At 38.4% G+C, this 24,874-nt stretch overlaps 1 protein-coding gene across 1 annotated transcript in view; it reads right to left on the bottom strand.

The window, feature by feature from the left end:
- Positions 1–1,692: 1,692 nt before the first annotated feature.
- Positions 1,693–24,874, bottom strand: part of TOX (thymocyte selection-associated high mobility group box) — a 106,736-nt gene continuing 83,554 nt past the window's right edge. Inside the window, exons 6-8 of the mRNA XM_010286502.1 lie at positions 14,667–15,053; positions 5,408–5,559; positions 1,693–3,135 (exon numbers count right to left, since the gene is read on the bottom strand). Coding sequence (XP_010284804.1) covers positions 3,099–3,135; positions 5,408–5,559; positions 14,667–15,053 — 576 coding nt within the window. The 3' untranslated portion in view covers positions 1,693–3,098. The remainder of the gene's footprint in view (positions 3,136–5,407; positions 5,560–14,666; positions 15,054–24,874) is intronic.

Here is a 24,874-nt window from a genome sequence, read left to right as displayed (position 1 = left end):
GAGGCAGCAGCTGGACAGGGTTTCTGCTCAAACCTCTGTGAGTTTGGTGATAGAGAGACCAGGACACGCGTCACCAGAACAGGGCACGCTGAGAGCAGCAGTAAATTGAAAGAGCCTTTCCTTTTCAAAACCTCTGCTTACCTCGGTGCAAGCAAATGGGATTTACATCTTGCAGCAGAGCGCATATGTCGCCAACCTTGCAATTTACCTACCACTTTTAAAAAATAATTAAAAATTATTTCAATTAATGGAATTAATTAATTCAATTAATTGAATTAAATTTCAATTTCCCTTGGTTTCTATCACTTTGACAGATGTCTTTATCGTATTTCCTTGCTGTTACTGTGTTTCTTCAACGTGTAGGTTGTTTTGCTCCCATGTACTTTCTCATTATCATCGTTATGACAGGTGGTGACTTACCACCAGTGACGTGGGTACATGTGTTACTGGGGTGCCCAAGCCACAGCGCTTCAGCGAAGGGTGGGGCCTATCTTCATGAACTCCAGTGGACTTTCACCTGCTTACAAAAGGATCTCAACCTTCTAGGCTCCATCTTTTGACAATTTGTGTCTGTCAATACGCAGCTGAAAACAAATAGCAGATTGCCCTTGGCCGGCAACCATTGCTTTTTCCCAAGGTCAAACACGAAGAACTGACATTTACACATCGACGTTGGATCTTTCCTTTGGAAGGAAGTGGCTTCAGTAAAACCCTGGCCAAAACTGCTGCTCTTCCAGCATAGCTGTCCCATCTGAACAGAGCCCAGGCACAAAACTCAAACCATTGGATGGGTAAGGTGCTGGCACGGTAAACACACCGCAGGTTTCCCTTCTTACACACTGAGAGACACCAACTAGCCAGAGGTTCATACAGAATAAGTATTTTATTCATGAAGTATTTTTTTTTATTTACATTAAAGTTTTCTTGTATTTTGAACTCTGCATGGATACCGAAATTAACAACTTTATGTGACTGCACACCTGCTCTAAAAGAAATGGAGATAACACAGATCTTTTCCATAAAAGAGAAAGGAAAACTGCCTGTCAAAATCAAAGCTGATTTTTCTCATCCCCAGTAATTACCTTCTCGCTTTAGAATTAATATGAGTGGAAAATGTAGTTTACTATAATATAATAAATAGAAGACATTGGGTAATTAGTAGTGCTGGTATATTTCTAAAGTACTAAACAGACAAACAATAAACTGTGAATTTAATCACGAGTTCTCATACAGTTTCAAGACAGGAAAATTAGAGCTCTCAGCTACAGTCATTTGAGTAATCACATCTGATCTGCATTATTTATTAGTTATTACATGCCAAGTGATTCCGATTGTACATTGCCTGAAATCATTCCAAAGCAAGCATACCTCTGTTTCTGTTTTTTTTTTTTTTTAAAGAAAAATCAATGGCATTGTGTAATGTGTATTTTATCCAAGTTGCTTTCTTTATTTCATGTAGAAAACACAAATCAGTGGTACTCCCCATTAATTGGACACGCAGCTGGGATTAAATCATCCAGAAATATATTTTCAGAGCTATCCCTGATCCAAAACATTGACAAAATTCCTTTTTTTGTATTTTTTTAATCTCTTTCCTGTTGAACTTACCTTTCACTTTAGGATGTATTTGTGATACACTCCCTGAAACTCGATAGGACCTTTTGCATGTATAATAAAATGGCTGAAGCATATTTGGTAATATTTCTGTTGGTAATATTTTTATTCCACTTGACTAATTAACCAAAACTGATGAAGTTTCAAGAAGCAGCATTATGCAGTTTTATTCAGTTAGTTTTGTTGGTTCAAGTCTTAGTTTTGGGCAACTTACAACTTACTTCTACAATGCTTTAAAAAGGGAATTACTTAAAATACCTTTTTTTTTTTTCCTTAACAACCAAAGAAATAAAGAAATAAGTACTGGTTACCTTCATCTTCTGCCAGTAAAGCAGGTTTGGTGTTATATATGTCACTGAAAAAACTAAATAAAGTATTCACATCAGTTGTGAACAATTTGTGCCAGCAAAAGTTAAAGCGTCAAAGAAACCTCTTTAAAATGCTAACAAATTTACTTACAAACACCTATATTTATTATTTCATAAATAGGCGCAACAGGTTCCATAAAAAAGATTAAATACAGACACAGTATGAAGAAACAATAATACATAGCCATATGTAAAGGTTATAATTTAGCTGTCTCCAATCTGTTTCTGCATCTAATAAAATATCAGGTAAGCATTTGGCAGTTTTATACATAAAAGGACTTAAATGACGTTTACTAACCAGTACACATAAAGTGATTTTCTTTAAAAAAAAGAAGCATTTTTAGGCAGTACAAAATAAATGTGTTTGCTCTTTATCAACATAAGTTTTTTTCCTAGTTTTTTGTGTTTATCTCATGAGACAAAGCCAATATTTTTAATTAATATCATTTGGGAATATTTTACTTTTTTCCTCCAAATACTTTGAAAATATATAACTATTAGTCAGTTGTTTAAAAATGAAGTAAAAATATGAATGTTTGCCAATTTAACCCTTATTGTGAAATCAATAAACTGGAATGAGCCAGTTTCAATTACAATTAGCTACAAAAACATTCACATTTTATACTCTAGGAGAGTGTAACATAGATGCTATTTACAAACTTGCTATGACTGCTACATCAAGCCATTTAAAAAGTCTTTAGTAGTTTCATATAAACACCCATTATGAAAAACCAATGGAAAATCCAGGACTTTTATCCAAGACATCTACAGTTGCTAAGGCAGTTACTATCGCAGCACTTCACAGCAAAACCAACATAAAATCTGAATGGTCCAAGTTTCCTTCAGGGAAGAAGAAAAGCAATGTCCGTTAAGGATCTCAGGGTAGGGGTGGAAAGGAGAAAGAAAGAGAAAAAATGGGGGGGAAAAAAAAAAAAGAAAAAGAAAGAAGCAAGACTATTTTTTCCAGAGTGGGTGACCCACAAGCTCAAATAGTCCTAAGTGCTTAGCAACTTGTATTTCCTAATAAAATGCAGAACTGCCTTGACTGCATAAAGCAATCCATGATGAAAAGACTTCCCTGCATTCCTCAGTGGAAAGGAGAGGTGTTTCAGATTTTCAGGTAAGGTAGAGTGCTTTGTCCCTCTGCATGCCCCTGTTCAAAGAAAAAAAGAACAAATGTGATTTTTAAAAATTTTTAAAATTTTTAGTCCCATTCTTCCCCCTCCCCGCCTCCCGCATGTCATTAATTCCAAGCATATCACTGAAGTACGGCTGCATTACCATGGTAATAATAAGAAAAATCCTGCTGTCATAGTGGCATGTAGCAACACGGAGACCACATCTGGCTCTAAACTACAGGGGACTGGGACATGGGTTTAAGCCCTGGTTTGGGATCACCTGCACTAGTGGGTTGGTGGCACTGACTAGCCCTCTCTCAGACCACATAGGTACAGCTGAGGGTTTAGCACAGGTCTAGGGATCATACCCCATAAGCACCCTATAGGATGTGGTTTCACTTTCCTTAGAGAGCAGGAGGGCTTAGTTACATGAACAAGGGTGCCAGTCACTATCTCTGGCCTACTTTATTTACTAGTACAGGCATAGCCAAAATGTGTTGGGTTGGCAGGTTCGGGTAAGCATGCGCAAGGGAACACCAGATGCTTCTGACAGAGCCAACTAGACCAAGTCTCTACAGGAGACCTTCCACCAATGTGTCTAGCACACTTTTACATTTAGTTCTTGCTGGGGTTCAGCTTCAACTGAAGCATACCAGTTCAGGGCAAAAAAAGAGTCATTTACCAGTTTCTACTCAGAACAGTTTGTAGAAGTCAGAAAAAAAAAATAATTTGAAGCAGAAAAAGCATCACTGATGGGGCTTGGTTCACACTGCAGAGATTTTCTGAGGGAGAGGTTTTGCTCCTCATCTCCTACTTCCTCACCAAAAGCCAGGCACCAGTTCTGTTCTACAGCTTTACAGCTTACTTGGTTTGGAGTCTAGGAGCAGCACAGTGCAAGCCACGCTGCACTGGCAATTTATACCAATGCTGGCAAAGATAGGTTAAGTCCATGCACATAGATTCACAAAGGTATATCTACACAAGGTGTATACCAGGGTCAGTTCAGAGAAAGCTTCTGCTGATGGAAAGTTATGCCCAGTGGGCACCAAGAAGGCACTGCTGGTAATGATTGCACATTGCTTTTTCCAGAAGAGACCAGGACTCAAAGCCACAGGTAGTTAGGGCCTACCAGAGGACAGTCAATAGACTCAGTTTAAGAGCTCAGTTTAAGCGACTATAAAAGTCTATGGGCTGGGTAGGCTCCTACAAGAGCCTGCAGCACAGATCAAGACATTATGGTGGTACAGCAGAGAAGTGAGACTGTTCTGATAAACAAGTGGGCAACTCACGTGGCAACAGCAGTAGGTATGGAGGAAAGTGATGCTGCTGTGCAGACTAGTTAAAGTCTGCCTTAGTGTCAGCAGGTTTTAGTCAAGGTGTTATTCTGAACTAGTAAGCAGAAAAAGATTTTTGTTCAGTTCTAGCTTGAGTTCCAGAAACACTTTAAAACAATAATGCAAGTGACATTCTCAGTTTGAGTAAATGTAATGGATGAAACTGGTCTTTAGTTCTGCTTTGTGTTCATTTTTCTGAGTTGGATTTGACACTTTGGTACCAACCAAGAGCTTTTATCTGCCTTTGCCTTTGCCAAGGTCAAGGGGAGGTCAGGCTGGTGGACATTTTCACAAGGTACAACATCTATAATTTAAAATTCAAAAGATACCTTCTGTTCAGAGTCTTAAATGTTTCCAGGCAGTGCCTGCGACAGTAACATGGCTCCACAAAAAACAATCTGCAGAGGAGTTGAGGGTTTGAAGGTGCTACTAACCTTCTGGTAGGGGCACAGAACTCCTGCAGGTATGGTGTTTTGTTTCTGGTTAAAGTTATGTGATCTTCATGCCATTCCATTCCACATATCTTGTAACCCATGCATCACCCCTGTATCTCACTGATGTGGGTTTTCATGACCCAAACTAGTTGTTTTCACTGGCAGCAAGCTCTCCTCAGCAATGGAGTATATGGAGAAAATAGTTCATGCCATTTGCCTTTCAAGTAAGAGGTAGTGATCTTAACCCTTCTTTCCTATGCCTTCTCCCTAAGATTTCAGTTCTGATTTTCTAAGGAGTGGAAGTTCTCTAAGACCAAAGTGTATTTGCTGTGATAAGGTCACAACAATGTCTAATAAATGTATGTATTGAAAACTTATCCTCCCACAACAGTCTGACTGCTGAATAAACACAGTGCCACCACAGATGCACTTCTGAAATACTGTAGAGAAACAGGCAACAAAGCTGTTTCCAAATTCTCTGTCAGATACTTCTGTCATGAATGTTGCTCAACACAAGGTGGCATTCACTGGCTGCTTACCCATTACTGCAGTAGTCATTATTCCAGTCCACAGTCTGTGCTGGAGGATTTCTGCACCCTGAACGAACATACTCCATTGCTTGGGTAACAACTTGTGCAGCTGTCGATGTTGGATTGATGATATTCTGATAATCTGGCTGAAGAGTAAATCCCTAGAGGAGAAAGCAAGTACATTACAATATACAGAAACCAAGCAACAGGTTGGGTGCATTAAAAAAACCCCACAAAACAAACTGCAAAATGGTAACATACTTCTTTTATAGGTTATCAAACTTAAAATAGGAAAAAATGTGTAGGTGCTTTCTAAGTTTTAAAATCTTTCTTTGATTTGAGAAATGAAACACTGCCAAATTTTTGTTAGCCATTAAACAGTCACAGGATGGAACCAAAAGGGACAGAGCAGAAACAATTCAAAACGAAGAGAACAACTCAATCAGCACTGGGGCAAAAAGGTCTCTTGGCTCCTTAGAGCTTCCATTTAGATTAAATGTAAGGATACACACTAGTTGTTAATTCCCAGAATATGCAACAGAATCTTTTTGAAGGATGTAGGCAGCAGGTGGCTGACTGTTTTATTAGACTACACCTATTCACATATTGTTCTCAAAACCCTTTTTCTTCATTCAGTCACAAAGGGACCATCTGCTGCTTCTTTTATTTGTACTTCTCTCTCAACTAAACAGAAATTCAGCCAAAGCTTTTTAACAGTTGTTAGACTAATGTAGTGGAAGTAGCACAGAATAACTTGCTTTTTGAAATGAAGAGTATGAGAAAAAAAAGTGGAAGTTACAAAGAGACATCTAAGCTGCTCCCTGAAATATCTGTCATATGAAAAGTCATAATAATTTTTAGCTCTTTTGATACACGAGGATGTTTAAAAGCAGTGTTTCAAAACCAGAGAACAAGTGAAATTTCAAGGCTTGCATCTCTGGTTCACCCTGTATAAATGTACATCGAGTTCCTGTAAAGTTAGAAGAACTACATTGGGTAAAAGTATGGGAGTGCTGTACAAAAGCAATCGATGTCTGCTAAAAAAAGCGGACCAAACTCCTTCCTGGGGCAAGGGCATACAATTCCCACTCAAGTTAACTGGATGTGTAGCTACTAAATCAGAAACTGAACTTGAACCAAGATACCTAGTTTGAAAATCCACTCCTCCTGGCCAAAATCCACATACAGAATAGAAAGGATTAAAGCACGTAACTTTTATTTTTAAATTCTAGTGGATTATGTGTGATCGCTTCATATACACAGCCTTCATTAGACAGGAATTTTGGGAAGAGCTGTTTTTTTTCCTGCAGGTTTAACAACTCACCCATGCTACCTTCAGTCAAGATAAATGAGTAGTCTCATTTTTCGCCTGGCCCACTTCATCCCCAGAAATGAGCTTCCGTGAAATATAACATGCCACTTCCTTCTTCACATCCCTCTTTCTTGGTGCATTATACTCCGGCTCTTCTGCAGAGGTCCCACAGGTGTTCTGCCCTGCCGTGCCTCTCGTGTACACCATCACCTCACTCCACTCTTCCCGACCACGGATTTTTGCCTAGGCTATGAATGAGTGCAACTTTCTTCCATAATAATCTCTTCCATATGGCAAATATCCCAAGTCACACTTCAGTACCTTAAATGTTCTCTGAAGCCTCACTTTTTCCCTGGTGACTCCAAGAAACAGACCATTAGTAGTGGGCAAGTTCACGAGCTGAATTCCGCATCTAGTTGTCATGTAACAGATACTGCCCTGCTACTAAGGCAAAATAAAACACACCCACGGTGACTGTAACCCCCATGCTCTGCACACAGCCGTTTCACCAGGCTCTCAGCTTTCACATTAGGCTGCATAAACAACCCCCATGCCTGCAAAGAATCTGAAGAAAACTGCAATTGAGCAGGCTTCCCAATGACTTTAACTGGAGTCAAATTCGTCAAGTGGAGTCAAATTACAAATTCCTGTAATTTGAAGGCAGAAAAATTGGTTTTGTGTATCACCGTCATTTTTATTCAAAACATCACCCGTAAGGCCTTTCTAATTCAGCTGTAAGAGGAAACTAACCACAGAAACACATCCTACCCTCAGGCACTCGGGTTTGCCTTTGGTAGCAAAGGCCCTGAGCGATCTCTTACCGGTCTTCATGAAACAATCATACCTACAAGAAAACACTGTACGGGGCCAGTAGCTCCAGCAGTGCTGTTGTGAACCGTGCAAGTGAGCAGGCACAGAGGTTCAAGTACTCATGCAGGTAGAAGAGACGGTTCCCTCACATCAGAGGAAGAAGCCATCTGTGCAATACCCATTCCATTTCTTCTGGGCTTAGGCCAAATTAATAGCTTAGATGTCAGAGGATGGTCCTGTGGTTTCAAATGCCAGCTTGGAACTGGGTGGGGACTTACTGTCATATTTTCTTAGGTTTTCTGTGTGACCACAGACAAATTTCTTTGGCTCTTTTCCAGCAAAGCATGCGTGCATCAATTCGATATGAATGGAACGATATGAATGATATGAATTAAATCAAGTAAGAATTTGATATGAACTTGATATCAATTCAACTGAATTGATACCTCTCATGTAAAGGTTGGAAGCACCCATCCAAACTTAATTCTCCTATCTGCAAAATGAGGGGTAACAACACTTTCATCTTGCGCCTGTCAAGTCTGTTTAGTTTATAACCGCCTGGGACGGGGGCCTGTTTCTTAGGACATGCTCACGCGATCAATTTTAACGTGGCACACAGGTATCTGAGCCAGGCTCCAGCTCCAGAAGCAGCTGAGCTGCTGCAGCTCAGCGGTCCCACCGGGGTTGAGAGCTACCAGAATACCAGCAATGTGGGCGTTGGAAAGCATGCTTGTTAAGGCAAAGTAATTGAAGAAACCTGAACTCAATACGAAGGACTGATAAAGTATGGTGATGTAAACAATAATTACTTCAGCTTTTTCATCAACAGAAAAAGCTCTGGAAATATAGATCTGTACAACAGAGGGAGACAGCCTTGTCCCAGGCTTGTAGTACATATTTGTGTATTATTTATGTAAGCCCTTAACAAACAATGATGAAATAAAAAGGGCTCAGAAAATGAGTGCTTCGAGGTCTAATTAAACAATGCTGAATGTTTTTGCATTGTAATGCTCAAGAGAAAATCACCAACTGTTTTGCAACATGCCTAGAATTTTAAATTTCATTTTCTTGTTTCAGATTGAAATAAAAACAGGGAACTTGATAAAGATTAATTCGATGTCAGGAGGGACATTTGCTCTTTAATTAGATTTCTGTAGCCCTAGCAGTTTCGTTGTGCCACTGTAGCAAGTCCTAAAAAGCCTGCAGCAGAACTAAACAGTGATCCTCATCTCCACACTTTACTGGGAACTAATTTCATTTCCTGCCTGTCTGGAGAGGTATTTTCAACAGGCATCAATGTTTTTGTCTTCACAACTGATTTATTCATCAATCTCAATGTGATATTTTAAACCTTTAAATTACATCCAAATCCTAAAGCATCTGTTTATTACACAAGGAAATTGAAAATCTGTCTGTGTGATATCATACAAAGATTTTTCCTTAAGGTTATAAAGGAAGTTGACAGATATTAATGATTTTTTTTTTTCTCTTGACCTCATTCGAAGACAAAGCTTAACAAAAAAGAGGAAGAAATCTGGACAAATACAGCAGCTCCCTGAATTTACTGTATATAATATATACCAGAAAAAATAAGGCTATTATTTTTGGCAGGCTATGGAATCATCTTGCTGTATACATTTATTTTCTAAAGGAAAAGAAATCCCTAAAAGTAGACTGAAATGAGTTATTATTTAAAAAAATAAAAAATAAAATGTGACATACATTAATCTTCTGCTTCTTTGTTATGCATACAATTGCAGCCATGGTTACGAGACATTAAGAATCTAGTTTTGCTTGCTCTACCTGTGAACCAAAGTGGGACACAGATTGTAATGGGACTCGCCATCGTACCCAATGCTTGGGCGAAGGATTTTGAGCAGGGAAGGAGATGCTTCCAGTAGGGTTACTTAAAAGGGTTCGTTAACAAGGACTGGGCATATTTGGGAGGGAGTGGATCCCTGGTCTCATCTCTCTCCACACAAAATAGCATAGTACAACAGGCTGGAGAGCAGGGTATGCTCAGAAAGAAGCATAAATGTCTGTGTGAGTAGAGAAAGGAAAGAGCGACTTTGCAAGAGCGAGCTTCAGACGCTGGTTTTGCCTGAACTTTGGAGAAATCGTGCTGATTTGAATGACAAGGGTTAAGATTCAGATCACCTGATCCCAACCAAGTAAAAATTAAACATCATGTCAAACCTAAGAAACAAACTGGAGAGAAGCGACTCTTATCAGTTAAAAAATAATACAGTGATAAGATGCTCACATGAGCATTTAATGAAAGAAAAATCACACTTCTCTAATCTACTGTGATACTTCCAGTGTGTCAAAAGTGCATGAAAGAAAAACTGCTACACAGTGGATTTAGACTTTAACAGAGTAAAACTTTAACATGGCTCCTGTTAATAATATTTAAGAAAAATATAGTATATTTCAGAATTAGAAGTTAAATATAATAAAAATCAGGATCTAATTTAAATCTAAGTATGTGAATAGAACTAAATGGTGATTTTTTACAGTGTAAAGGATTAACAATGTAAACAAGCACCCCAAAGGTCTACAGTAATGCCCATTATTTAATTTATTCATTAACTGTTTTGGAACTGAAAGGAAAAGAGACAAAATAGCCTACTTTGCGGAAATTACAAAAAATATTTAGATAACTCAAAATACAGGAGAATGTTTAAAAGAAATTAAAAAATATTTACTAATGCTAGGAATATGACCAAAATGCTAATACCTAAATTTTACTTTGCCTTGTGTACTTCAAAACAAAACAATTTGGATGCATTACATCAGCTGCATACCCCACAGAATTAATTGATTTTAAAAATAATAGAAATTGTGCAGTCACTGAGGATTTTTGGCTACCAACACTTCTGATCTTGATGTTCTGTAGTTTTTGTGGACTCCTGGAGGAGACTGCCTTTCTCCAGCTGGCAGTCTCTCTTGGTTTGGCAGCTGCACACGTGCCGGCAAGGACTGCTGGAAGTGGAGGAGGACATGCTGTTCCCTACGGAGCTGATGAAGATCAGCTCATTGTCCTGGCAGTAGTGGGGGCAGAACCCTCTCCCCTCTTGGCACTTCTTATCTGTCTCTCCTCAAAGTTGTGCACAGAAGAAGAGTTTGTGGATTTCATGCACAGTGGTTTTGGAGAACTGTGTCCCTGCCTGCCAGGACTGAGGTCTGGGTATTTATCTGATTCTTCTTGGAGCTGGCAGACCTTTGGATATACTACAAGCAAGTCTTTGATAAGAAACCGTCCTCCCTCTCCTGGAGAAAAAGAGTCGCCAAATGTCCCAGAGCCACAGTGTTAAAGCAGGGAATCTGTAGAGAGCAGGGATTCTCAGAGCCTGCCACCATTGAGCATCACACTAGTAAGCTATCAACTATTTCAAAGCTGGATGATGGGGAAAAAAGAAAAAAACAAAAAGAGAACCCACCATCAGTGGGAACTGTGCTGCTGCTTCCAACACGTCTACAGCACAGCTGTCTGTCTGCAATGGTGGTGTCCAGCCAAGTGAGTCTGCGAACGCCTGCGGTAGAAGACTGCTAGGAAGCTCTTGACAGACTTACTCCTCTCTTGCCTATTAAGCTTCACACTGCAGTGTGACATGAGAAAATTTACCTAATTTCTTCTTAAAGTTTGGTATGAGCAGCAGTGAGGTTTCCGAAAAGAAAAATGTCTCTTGCAGCAAATCATGCTGGAGGGAGCAGGATGTTAAGTAGTCTCTATTCTTGCTGCTTACATAAATTGGATGCCTGCTGGAGTCTTTGGAAAAGGCTTATGGTGGCCACACCTTTAGCATGGAGGAAATCAAACAGCTGAGGGAAGAGGAACTGAAAAAAAGTTAAATTAAATGCAACTAGTGCTTCTGCTTTATCAGGCTACATAGTCTCCCATTCTTCTTGGCTGTCTTTTATGAGGTGGAGTGGTCTATGCCATGCTGCTGGGGACTGAACCTCACATCCAGAGTACTCCTTTCCTCCTCACCACGGGCTGGACATACAGGGTAGTGTTATGTTTCTTCTTTGTCCTCATTGCTGTTGACTCAGTGCTGCTGCCATCATGCTTTTTCCCCCCCTCTACGTCTTTTCCTCCTTAACATGCTCTATGATGAGCAGAGTGTTTGCTCAATTTCGAGCAGAGGGGAGAGCGGAGTCCCTTGACAACTGAGTCAGGAGGGCTTTACTTTCAGGTTATAGTTTCTTAACTTCTTGCTATATGCCTCCTGGTGGCCAACCTGTGTTCAGTGCTCTAACCATAGAACAATAGAATCATTAAGGTTGGAAAAGATCTTAATGCAGTATGAAATCCTGGGGATAGTGTTTTCCAACATTTCTTGAGTATGACTAGAAAGAGCCATACTGAAGACACTAGACAGGTTACTACTCTTCTACTCTGGCATGGCAAATCATGGTGTCGTTAGTAGACCTGTTGCCCTAAATTTAATATATTTTTTTGCTTTGTCTTTGCCATCATCACTCTTTAAAGTAAATGGATTCTATATTTAAACTCAATTCACAAACCATGTAAACTGTTGTGTGCTAAAAAAAGAATTAAAAAATGCATATTACAAATATTCTAAAGTGAAACTACATAGATTTTCCAGAGGTCAAAAATTGCATTACTTTGAAACAAAAGTAGGAGCATAAGAAATATAAACTGGCTCGTAGATGTGCTTAAAGAGAAATGTAGTTAAGATTGGCAGTGTAGCATTTCAACAGGTAATAAGCATCTGTCACCTTGACTGAAGCTCAGAAATATCTCACCATCTTCATTATAAGCATCAGCCTTTCTTTCTAACGAAAAGGAGTTGGTAAAAAGTATTATAGCTAACCTTTCATGACTTTAATAATGGAGAGCAGGAACACAGAGGTACCACATTTTTTACTTTACTGTACGTGTACTTAGTAAAGCAAAAGACTCATCATGGTACAGGTTTACATGCTGACTTCTAGACACCTGTTTTCTACAACTTACTGCCCTGTGTTTTCTCTCAAGCTAGAAATAATACAGTTGCGTGCCACACATCCCATAGATGAATGAAAGTACTCTCAAGCCACTGATATGCACACCATATTCTACAGCTTGGTAAAATAAAACATTGGAAGATTCATATTATCTTAACTTTTTTGTAGTATGTAATGGTTTGGCATAACACCTAAGTATTTGGATTCATGCAATAATGATGATGTATATATACATACTTAAGGATATAACATCTGCATTACATATTTTGCTAGCCCCTACTGTGCTATTAATTCAATAAATAAAGCCAAATTTTCAAATCTGTTCAGTAAAATGTGCCTATCAATGATTCTGGAAAAGACATAAGGGGTTTGATCTTCTGTAGCTCTGTGTTGCACATATACAAATGACACTGAACTTGGTAAACAATCTGGACTTGGAAGACTGAATCACTTTGCACTAAAAACTTGATGAAATAGAACTGTAGTTTCAACAGGCTGCTGTCACAGATGTAATTTTTCATGTTTGGTAAATGAACCAGGCTATTGCATTGAGTCTCTGTCCATTGCTTTGTCTCTCATTGCTCTGAGCCTTCAGGTTTGACCAAGATTGCATTAGGCTTCGTATCTCCAGACAGACCCTCCTGGCCCACCTGTCTAGGACCTCCCCTAGCTAATTCTAGCTGCCCAGGCTTGGGGTTAACTCCTGAGTTCCTCTGACATTTGAGCAGGGGTTCTCCCTGCTCACTCACACCAGGACGCTGGGTTTCTAACTAATAGAAAACATTCAGGAATACACGACAGTAAAAGACTCAACATTGGTGTGGTCATAAGTCTGTTGAGTCAGTTTACTCTGATCATGAAAAATAAACTGGACTAGGAAAAAGCTGCAAACACTTTACAAATTTTCCTTCCTGTCTGATTACTCCAAATCACTCTTGAGATTAAGATCAAAGTCTCTGAAAAAATCCAGATCATCCTGAGCGTACCTTGGTTTACCTTCTGAACAACTAAATTTGTCAGTCCATATTGCTTTCAACTCTGTTTTTTTGTCCTGTTTTGGAAAATTTCTTTCCCTGTTAAATTGTTCTCCCAGATGGAAGCTATGTTTTGTGTTCAGGTATTCCCATCTCTAAAGACCAATCCTGAGATGAAATGTTTCTGGCTTGGAAAGCAAATGCAAATGCCTTGTTAGCAAAGTGAATTTATAGATATATTCAAGACATGCAGCAAGTTCATGACTATGTATTATCAGCCAGAACTGACAAGTTTTGTGTATACAAATTTTGTAGATTCTTGCAACTCCATCCAAAAAAGAATTTGATTCTAATGCATCTTTGTAAAGCAAGATCTTACTGATAATCAGACCTCATCCAATACAAAAGGAAATTTTGTCTCATGGTATCAGCAGAGTTAATCTGCTCTAACCCTCCATAGGCCTGGGCCCAAAAATCACAATACTGTGGTTGGCCTGCATTCATTCAGAACTCATAGGAAATGCATGGAGAATCAATGATGTAAAACATTGAGGTTATAAAAAAAACCCCACCATACTAGGATGCTGGTGACAGCCCACTTATTTCCATAATAAGTTAAAAAAAGGTATGTCTAGCTAGTAAAATGAGGTTAAAAATGCAGCATAAACTAATATACTCACATTCATTTAATCTAGCGTGTTTAACACAACCTGTGTTTCTTCATGTTCCCTCTGACTGTTCCACATCACAGTCAATCAGCACCAGGATAACAGCACAAGCTACAATCATGTCTTTTTCTAGACATGCCTACCTTTTGTTTCTAAAATATGTCTCCCGAAGACTTAACATTTCACTTATATTTCAGAATACTCCCAGATTTGCAGATGGATCTATGGACACACTTCTGTTTAAAGAATGCGTCCTGAATTTGGCGGGGAGACAGAGCTAGTGTTCAAAATAATATGAGGAACATTGTTGCTAGCACAAATAGTTCTCCTGAAGTTTCCCATCATCTAGGTAAACTCATTCATTTGTTCTTGCCTTTGAAAGACTAATCCCTCAGACTACACTACCATGGTTTTGGAACTCTGCAAAATTAAAGCTAAACATAGCTCTAAATCTCCCTCACTATGTCAACTTCTGGATGACTTCACCCTTCGCCCCAAAAAATTCCCCAGATGACTGAAAAGCTCAAACTTACTTGCTGCATTGTAGGTGAATGTAAAGCAGACTGGACCTGCATTGGTAGCTGGTTTCCAATTGACTGCTGCATTGAAATCGGCTGGTGTTGCTGGATGTTGAGATGCTGGTGCAGAGGGGGGCTGATCTGGAGAGGCGGTGGCGGGGACACAGCCATGTTTGCTATGGAAACAGTCACTGGCATTTGGTTGTTGGGCTTGGGCGCTATGTTCCTGGGGATATTGGCATGCATGGCGGTGATGTGAGGATTCATTCCTGGTTGTTGGTGGTAGTGGGAACTGAGGTACAGTGCAGAGTGAGCCTGGGTGGGCCCATGGAACACCGACTGCTTTGAATTCATCATCTGAGGTTGCGGGGAGGCTTTAACATCAACAGGTTCACTGTAGCTCTGTTGAGAAAAACAAAAACCGGACAATACTTAGAAGCTACAGAATGCTGCTGTTCTACCCCCTGAAGTCTGTTTAAGGGTCACACCATGGGAAAACACAGATCTGGACCATCAAATTGTCCTTGAAATGGAGTTTGTTTATGACACTAGAAAAAGAATTAATCCCTTTTACCTTACACTTTTCTCTTCAATGTGGTAAAAAAAGAAGTTAGCTCTTCTGTTTCCTGGTCTAGCCTGACATTTTTCTTTTTCCAAACTTGGAACTGGCATCACTGACCTAATGACCTACACAACAAAGACAACCAAGCCTGTCACATTTATTCACATAAGCAGCCACTACTATTGTCCTCAAATTTGATGGCCTAGTTGAAAAAGAGATTCAGGAGGGTGGGTTCCAACAGAAGTCTGCAGTGATCTTCGACATGTCTCATTTTCCCATCTGCAAACGGGGGATAAGAATTTCAGTGTCCTTTACTATTACCTTTACCACGTTGATAACTGCTAACGGTGCTTTATCAGTTAACTAACATGATGAAGAGGCTAAACCCCATCCACAGTTGTTCTACTGCATTGCATAAATATGCTACTTGCTGTGCCAATACCTTTAAGTATTCTGTGCTGGGATGCTATCCACGCCTGTTTCAAATGAGTTTCATAAACCATGCATTCATAAAAATAAGAATATCCTGAATAATTTCACTTTTAGCAAAACTCCCTTTGTTAATCCAGTTCATAAAGTTCTGAAAATTCTGTTTAAAACTGATGTCTATATAAATGCTAGACTGCATCAGACACAGGGAAACTATCTCACTAAAGCTGGAAGAATACTGCATAGAATATTAGAAAATGCAGATTTTCAAAAATATTATGGTTTACCTTGATTTCTTAAAGCTGCTAGTAGTAAAAGCTTTCCATTAATGAATGTGAACTTTAATAATACTCTGTGTTTTAACATTTATAACTTGTTACATTTGATTTAAACTCAATTAGTTGTTTTCCATACCCTTATTTTCTTACGTCTTCTGAGTGCTAACTCTGTGTGCTCAAATAAATGATGAAAAAATTTTAAGAATTAACTCCCATGATCTTATAGGTGGGAATCATAATTTGCAGTAAGTCATACTGGGATTAATAGTTAGTGAAAGGTGAAACATGCTGGAAAAAAATGGCAGAAATGTCCCTCTGGAGAAAAGAAGTCACTTTGTCAAAACAAGGGCTGAAAGATGCATATATGCCCTTATTCTGTGACCTCCATGTCATGTTTGCTCAGTTTACAAATCAGAGTAAGCTTCATGTTACTCTCAGCACTCCAGGGCCAGTGGAGTCTATTTGTATTCTTTCTGAAGGATGGACCATCACCAACAATCCGCTGACACGGGCATTACTGAAATTGCTTCATTACATGTGATAATAAAGATGAGAAAGGTAACTTCATTTTCCCTAAGTATAACTGCAGTTCCATTAGCAAAAAAACTTGTTTTCTCCAGTAAACCAAGGAAAATTAAATGAATATGATAAAATGAATGCAAATCTCTGCCTCTGCGTGGCTCTGCTTGCATGTGGATGTACATGCATGCAATATGTATTATAGGCATGTTTGTGGGATTCAGATACAGACATAAAAAATCCATAGATAGTAAATGACAAAGCCTGAAAGCAGGTGCAAAATCTGCCATTTTGGGAGGTATTATTTTTAAAACACTGAACACTGTTCATGATGACATGAAAAATATTTTCCCCCTCTCTTCCCAGTTGTATTTGTAGGACACTCTGGTGAGTGTGGGAGCAAAGACTGGCAGGTTCGCTGAAATTTCAGAGATTCAGAAGAAGGTTTGCTAATTAGTGACATGGTCAGGACCCTCCTCTTGAGTGTCTGGGCTCTTTACACATGAGAGGAGGTGCATGCTCTGTTCTTTCTTAAGAAACAGGAAGTTTTACTGAGTGCATCATGCCCTCATGAAAACACCTTGCCTTCTGACAACATAGCTGGCAGGCGCTATCTGGTCTGAGCAAGGATAATTGCTCCTGAAGTGTCTAAGGGCAGATTGGTTAAACAGTTCCTCCTGGTGAGTAGGTATCTAAAAGCCTTTGTGGCACTATTAGTGGCATACCGATACATACTTGTATTTAATTTGCGACTACAAAGATGTTGCCACCTCTTTAACAAAGATCTAGCAAACCAATTTAATTACTGGGTAATTCTGAGCTCACACGTAAGTGGTGAATGCATGGCCCATACTGATAAAATTGTAGAGATATCAGATACTTAGTACCATTTAATACTTGAAATACCAAATTAGGTTAAGAGGAATTGTATAGTTTCTGGCCAGAGAAACCTCTTTATCTCTGAGAAGAGCATCTGAAAAATGATCAAAAGGGACTGTTCCAGCTGTCTCAGGCTATCAATCAGCTTTCTATATGTTTCACTACCTCCTGGTCCAGTGAAAAGCACACCACTTCAGTTTCAAACCAAGTATTTTGCTGTTACTTAGGATGCTTTAAATCATATGTGATCTGAAGCCAAATTGTCCAATGTCAGTGTAAAACACATCAATATTATCAGTTACTAGGAATCTTGATAAATGAACCCATTAAATGCTATTCTCCAGCACACAGCACTTTCAGCTCTTCCTAAAGCTGGGTCAGAAACACAAATTTGTAAGTATTGCTGATGCTAATGGAATAGGTGATGCCAAATATTTTGGCTTTGTTATGTCACTTCACTGTCAAATATACCAAGAGGTGCATATGATGCATAGGTCACATTAGTATTTCAGGGACAATTACTGCTCTCACAGATTTGAGTGGGCACTTGTCCAGTAAAGCATCAGATAGTCTTAGAAAAGGACTTCTATTATTTGTAAAATGAGGAATTAAGAAAGAAGGGATTTGATTAGCCAACATGGGCTTCAAGTGCACAGTCAGGTTCCCTAATTTTCAGTCTAGAATTCAGTCGATTTGCTCTTGCCTTATCCAAGTAGAAGACTACAGAAATAATTTTTTTAACCCCCCTCTTTAGTTAACTAATCTGGCCAAAACCAATTTACATCTCTAATTTTTGGCATGTTGTTATAGGATACAATTCATTTACAGATATATGCAGTGGAGATCAAAATTACAAATCTGTACGCACAGGACATCAAACACTTCTGAAGTCTAGTTTCTCCTACATGTGACAAGGTCTACTAGATGTGCTGTGAGAAAATCTTTTATCATTACTATCAGAACTATGGTATTGTGGACCCACCACTAGAGGGTGACAGAATATTATATTTAGTTAATGGTAGGAAGTGGTATTGTACGCTAGCCAGTATACACTAGGACCACGAACTAGCTTTTCTTGACAGTCCTTTATGCTCTCTGAGTGGCTTCCAATTGTTCTGGATTTCAAGTCAAAGCCTTACTCTAAATCTTTCAAGTTCTTCATAGGATAGGAGTAGGGTTTCTTACGGACCTGCCTCTCTATCTAATATCATCATCTAATATTATTCCCTAAATTAAAAAAAAAACAAAAAAAGAAGGTGAAGACAAAGCAGGTTAAACCAAGGCAATGGAATGCTACAGAAAAAGTATGCTTGCTGTTTAGGCACAACACAAAAACATCTTTTTTTTTATGAGAATCTATTGTTTTCCTGAAACATGAAGAAAAGGCGGGAATAACATTTTGAAATCCCAACAGAAATAGAATTAAAGTAGAAGAGAAATAAGGAAAGGAAGGAATCAAAATCAACACTACTGTAACTCTTTAAGATAATGAATATAGTTATATTAATCAAAAGTACTTGTGCATGACCCTCAGTCCACAAAATTATTCTACTTGATCATACTTTCAAGGAAATGTGTGATACAGACAAATTACGATCTTCAGAGAGAGTGTTAAGGGTTGATCATTCTGCACAAAGTTTGGGAAGTGCTGAATCAAGTTCTTCCCTCTCAGTTTTAACCAAACTCATGCCTTTCCTTCCAGTTCTAGAGCAAAGTGAACTTTCCCATCCACCTTCTACTTCCCTGTTATGCGCCAAAATGCCTCATGCACAATGCCAAATTAAAGAATTAAGTTAGGCTAAGGGGTTAAGCATTGCTCATCCAGTTGTGCCATTCTTTCCTAAGGAGAACTACCCTGGGACTAATAGTCCTTCTTAACATAGACCGAATTCAGGCACGGGGGGGGGTTGTTGGTTCCTTAGAGGAAAGTGGCACTGGGATTTCCCTCACCCCAAAACATCCAACCTACTCTTAGAGTTGAGAAATTACCTTTGGTACAGACATCCTTCTCAACCTAAGTGGTGTCAGAGAAAACAGCAACAGCTTGGCATCTCCATGGCTTCCTTTGGGATATCATTTTACTTCCACTTTGAAAAACCTGTACTTGCACTTTAAACCTTCACCTGTAGATCTGGGTAACCGAACAACTGTTGAAATCTACACACGGGTTTTGATTCCCTTTCTAACTTGTGGCTGCTTTCTGTCTATCATTGGATGTTCTAACCTCACTCGTTGGAACAGAAACAACAGCCATGTGATTGAAAGTAAAGCAAGGACATGTTTTAACAAGGCAGTACTCTAAGGGCCTGATCCTTAGACTACTGAATTTAATGGAAAGTCTCTTATTAACTTAAATGGAATTTGGATCAGAGTCCAAACTTCAGGATTAATGCCTGGATATCCATTTCAATTTTCATGAAAACCAGGTAGGACTTGAATAACAGAGGCTGAGAATCATTCTCAACCGAATGGAACTATTTCTGACCTGTGTTTCTTCAGAAGCATACGTATAAGCTACAAGAGCCTATACTTACTTCATTTTGCTTTTTTAACATGTTAAAGCAGTTATTGTTAGAAACATTGCCAGTAAGCAGGACCATATAGATATATACACGTATGTATATGAATATATAGTGTATACACATATATATAGTGTATGAATATATAGTGTATACATGCTTTATAGTCAGCATTCTTATCTACTATAGCATGTGATACCATAATATAGGGAAATTAAATAAATACTTTTGCAATAATTTCATTTTAGTAAGCAGTGCTCAACTGATATTGCTGTTTGCTATATAAAATCAAAAAGTCAGTGTTGTCTCAAAGAAACCATAGGTGTTCTACTTACAGAGAAAAAAATATATTTTTTTCTTATTCTATTGATTTCACAAAATTAGTTAATGATCAAAACCTTTCAGCTGGAGCAATATAACTTCAGTTGTTTACAGACTGGACATTATCAAAAGACTTCTTTATTAACATCAGCAATTAAGCTGTTTCCTTTACAGTAAAATATTCAGTAAACGCATTCAGTACATTCAGAACATTCAGTAAATGTTCTTTGTGCTGTTGGATGCCTATGTGTCCTTTAAATACATGCTGAGAGACTTCCTCAAGGACAAAGACATGAGCCTTATGGCCAATATGGCCAGCATAAACTTTCTATCAATGCAAACAGCTTTACTTCTGGGTAAACATAAACTCTGTCAACCTCAGAAGATTTTTTTACATAGCCAAAATGGTGTAACGTAGTTTTATTTTAAATAAGAAACAGGTCCTTCTCTTTAAATGAGAAACAGAGGTTTGGCATCCTCTCTACATAGACAAGGAACATGTACCGAGTATTTCAAAGCATAGAGAAGAGTTTAACTCCATTCAGGTTTTACATGAATATGTGTCAGAAACCTACGTAGTTGCCACACTGTCCCTTTTCATGATGGTGCCATCCTTACCTCTAGTGACTGGTATCTGTCCTTCAGCCGTGCTGAGGAATTCGACAATTTTTGGACTCTGTGACCAGTATGAAGGTTACATTCAGGTAACAGCAATGATTATGTCAGCTGGTACCAGGAAGGTCCAGGCTGTGCAGGCTGTGATCAGACTTCGGCAGGCCTGACTCAGCCTTAAATGAGTTATCTTCAATACCATGACATTAAAGAGGTAGATAGAAGGAAACTGGCTGAGTATTTATGCAGCTCCTACAAAGCTTACCTAAGCTTAAGTTTGCATCTGCTGTCTTTGCTGTCTCTTTGGTGGAAGGAACATCTTGAATTGTTTATTACTTCTCTCAGCTTTTCTGTGTTCTCATAATCCTGTCCATTTTTAACGTTTTTGACATTTTAGATCACTTCCAACCCCAAACCTGTCCTTGAGAAGAATCCCTTCTTCTAGCCTACATGGGCTCAGCCATTTTATACTACTACTCCTGTGAAGCTGTTTATGAGAGAATGACTTCTCTCCAGCAGTGTTTTCTCTTTCCTGCCTAGCTCTTTAACTCCTTTAGAGAATCCTTTGACTTAACTCTGTTCACTCTAGTGGAGAATTCATATGCATATTTGCAGTACAGCTGCCTTCCTACCTAAGTCACAAGAGGCTCTTAGCAAATGACGTTTCCTATTTTGTTAATTCCAGTCACCTATTGCAATAACAACATCTGGGACTCTAGAGAGTTCAGAAAGCTTTTTGACACATTCTTGATGTTTCCGAACAAAGGAGTAAGCCATGTGTTGTCATCTATAATTAGCCAAGGTGGTTCAGAAGAACATCTTCAAATCTAAATACACATTTTGTCATCATCTACAGGGGATTGTCATGGATTCATTCAGGGTATGTAAGTAAAAATGGATGTTTTATGAATGTAACCTGGGTACATGTGATAAAGGATATGCAACTTTAATTTGATACAAGTGTTTTAATTCCCCAAATGGAAGCACTAGGCTAATAGTGAAATCTAGTTTTATTAACTCACTTCAAAAACAAACACACTTCCTCTCCAAGTCAAAATCTGGCTTCTCTCAAGCTCAAGACATTTCTGACATTTTTGGCAGAAATTATGTGAGAGCATTTCTTGGTTTTTGCACTCCTGAATGTAAAGCTCCACATGATTTAGCCTCAAATCAAAATCATGGCATTAACTTAAATATAGTTTGCTCTACATTTTCAGCTGCAGTGGAGAGCTGGTTTCCTTGCTAGACAAGAAGATGGTTGCATTTGTGTTATAATCAGATTAGACAATTATTTTATAAATATATATATGTTCATTTACCAGATACGCTGATACATCACATACTTGCACATACATAGTTTTATTTATGATTCCATGAAAATGTCTAACTATATCATAAATCCAGAAAGAATGAAAGACCAAGGTATCACAGAAGCATGAAGTACCTGTTGTAAAAGCCTTACATTATAGTTTTCCCAGCTAGGGATTCTAATGTTTAAAGGAAAAAAGTAAAAGCTGTACATGCATGTCATCGTTCTGGGTTTTTTTGTTATGGTTTTAAGGAAAATATTGCCTTGTAGCATTTTAATACCCACAAAAATAATAATAATGCATGAAACATAACCATATTTTTTATTTATTCTTTCTATGATGCTTTCACTGAGACAGCCTGAACTGTTTTATGGAATTCCAAAACATCTCCATGGACTGGGGCTAGATATAATACAGGAATCTGTTGTCTCAGAAAGTGGAAACCAGGCACCTTTCTGCCAGCAGCAGAAAAGATGCTGCTCTCCTTGTACACGATAGCCAACTGATTAAAGCACTGGCCAGGAGACAGGACAGTTCAGTCATCTACACCATCAAGAGATACTCAGAATTTTATTTGCAAAAGAAATGTCCTAAACCCCAGCCATTGCTTATTACAGGGAGGAGCGAGCTAGGATACAGTGCTCCCCTGCATCTGAAGCTTGGCCACTATGCAGAAAAGAATTTGGGATTCACTGGGCCACAGAAAACAAATCATGGAGAGAGAACACCTGCACAACCACATTTACTTAGGAGTGGGGAGATGCATGATCTGGGACACCTGACATTTTTTTTTCTTTTTATATATTAGGTAAGTGCTCTCACTACATACACATGAAATGGGAAACTAACACCAAATTTATTGTTTGAGGGTTTTTTTGTGTTTTTTTTTTTAACATGGTCTCCATTTTGCCTTTTGCTTATAGCTCAAACTTTTTCATCTGTATTCACTGCAGCCTCAAATGACTATAATTCTTTAGGCTGTTCAACTATATTACAACATAGACAATTCTGCACGAGTAACAGATGTTTTGGGTGCCTGGAAACTCTCTGGTTACAAATTGCTGTGCTAATGGCATTAAGGCAATGCCAGTCTTACTAGATGTGACCTCTAGTTTTTTTATGAAGTGTAAATACAAGGAGGTGGGCTAGGAAAGCTACATCTGCCATATACTTCAAGAAGCAGTTTTACATGTCCAAAGGATTTGTGCTGTCCTCAAAAATAAAAAATATCCAATGCATTTTCTGCAATGTCAAGTAAGGAAACCACTTTGACTTAGGTACATCAGAGTTTTGAAATATGCGTGATTATTTTGAATTTGAATAATATTCTCCTTGCTGAGAGGTTTTAGCTTCAGCCATAGCTGCTAAAATATGTCTGTATGAAAGCTGAAGTTGTGTCACTACACACAGAGAATTAAAGATTTATTTTGCCAGAGAGAACAAAACAAGGAAGAGGAATCTTCTTTGTACTATTCAAACTTGTACTGCTATAGTTAACATACATATATGTATCACTTATATGCACATATATTATGTATGTTAAATATATAAATGCATATATTATTATATAACTATACATAGATGCATATATATAATATATGAAAGTATTTAACATTTAACCATATAAACCTGTATTAAATATATATATTTGAAAGATGCAGCAAAAACTCTAAAGTCAGCCAGAAAAAAGGCTGGTTAAGCTAGAAAAAGTGCTTGTTTTATGAAAAAGTAAAATTGCAATTCACAGCATTTTATGTAATGCTGTACAAATTACCAGATACCAGAGACTCCTTTTCTGGACCTGAATAGTACTAAAAGTTGCAACTAAGGGCAAATATAAAGACACTTGTTTACAATGCAAAGGCTTAGTCAGTACGATAAGCAATATGGCAATCTGCATAGCAGAAGATATAATGCTTCGTAATGTGATTTTTTTACTTTACATATCAATTCCTACACACATGAACAAACTCAGCAACAGTCCCATTAATTTCAATCATTATAAAAAAGGAGAAAACACAGGAAATAAACTGATAAATTAAATGGGGATTAATGCATAACTGACATATTTACACAATCATATGTTTAGATTATTTTCTGGGTGGTAGGTCTATTTTATAAAAACATCACTAAAGCATTTAAAAGTGTACTAGAGATGGGCTGGCGATCCTATTACCAAAGTTGCTGGTGACACTTCCACTCTTTTAAGTTATGATTTTGTCAAATAACACAGTTTAAAATGATAGGGGTGTGTGTGACAAACTCCAACCAGAACTGCTCAGCTTTGTCAAGAATGCACCCAGAGGAAAGCACCATATGACTCCCAAAAAATCTGAGTTCCCTTCCTTAAGATGAGGGAGTTGGACTCCAGAAGGGACAATGACAGATTGTGTCAAAGATTAATATCTCTTCTCCCCATGAAATGACACTCAAATTTATAAATTGTACCATCTGAGAAAACAGCTGAGATTATTTCTCCATGTGGGCAGAAAGTACTGGTTGCTGTCTATGATGAAAAGCAAGTAGTCTGTCCCTCATGTGCATCTCCAGTTTCCTTCACGATGCACCCATGGCTATGAGTGTATGAAGGAGAAGTGAGGATGCAGACAAGAGAAAGCCTAAGAAAAAGACTGGCTGAAGTAAAGGTTTGCTGTTGGGGAGGAGAGGAGAGGAGAGGAGAGGAGAGGAGAGGGGAGGGGAAGGCAAGAAGGAAAGGGAAAGAATGAACAAAGAAAAAGAGGAGAGAGAGAAAAAGGTATCTCACCGCTAAACTCACCATTAGTATTTAGGCCAT

This window comes from Phaethon lepturus, unplaced genomic scaffold, assembly GCF_000687285.1.
Source record: "Phaethon lepturus isolate BGI_N335 unplaced genomic scaffold, ASM68728v1 scaffold21184, whole genome shotgun sequence".
In the NCBI taxonomy this organism is placed as follows: Eukaryota; Metazoa; Chordata; class Aves; order Phaethontiformes; family Phaethontidae; genus Phaethon; species Phaethon lepturus.
The sequence above is the reverse complement of the archived record's forward strand: the minus strand, read 5'-3'. Positions and strand labels throughout refer to the sequence as shown.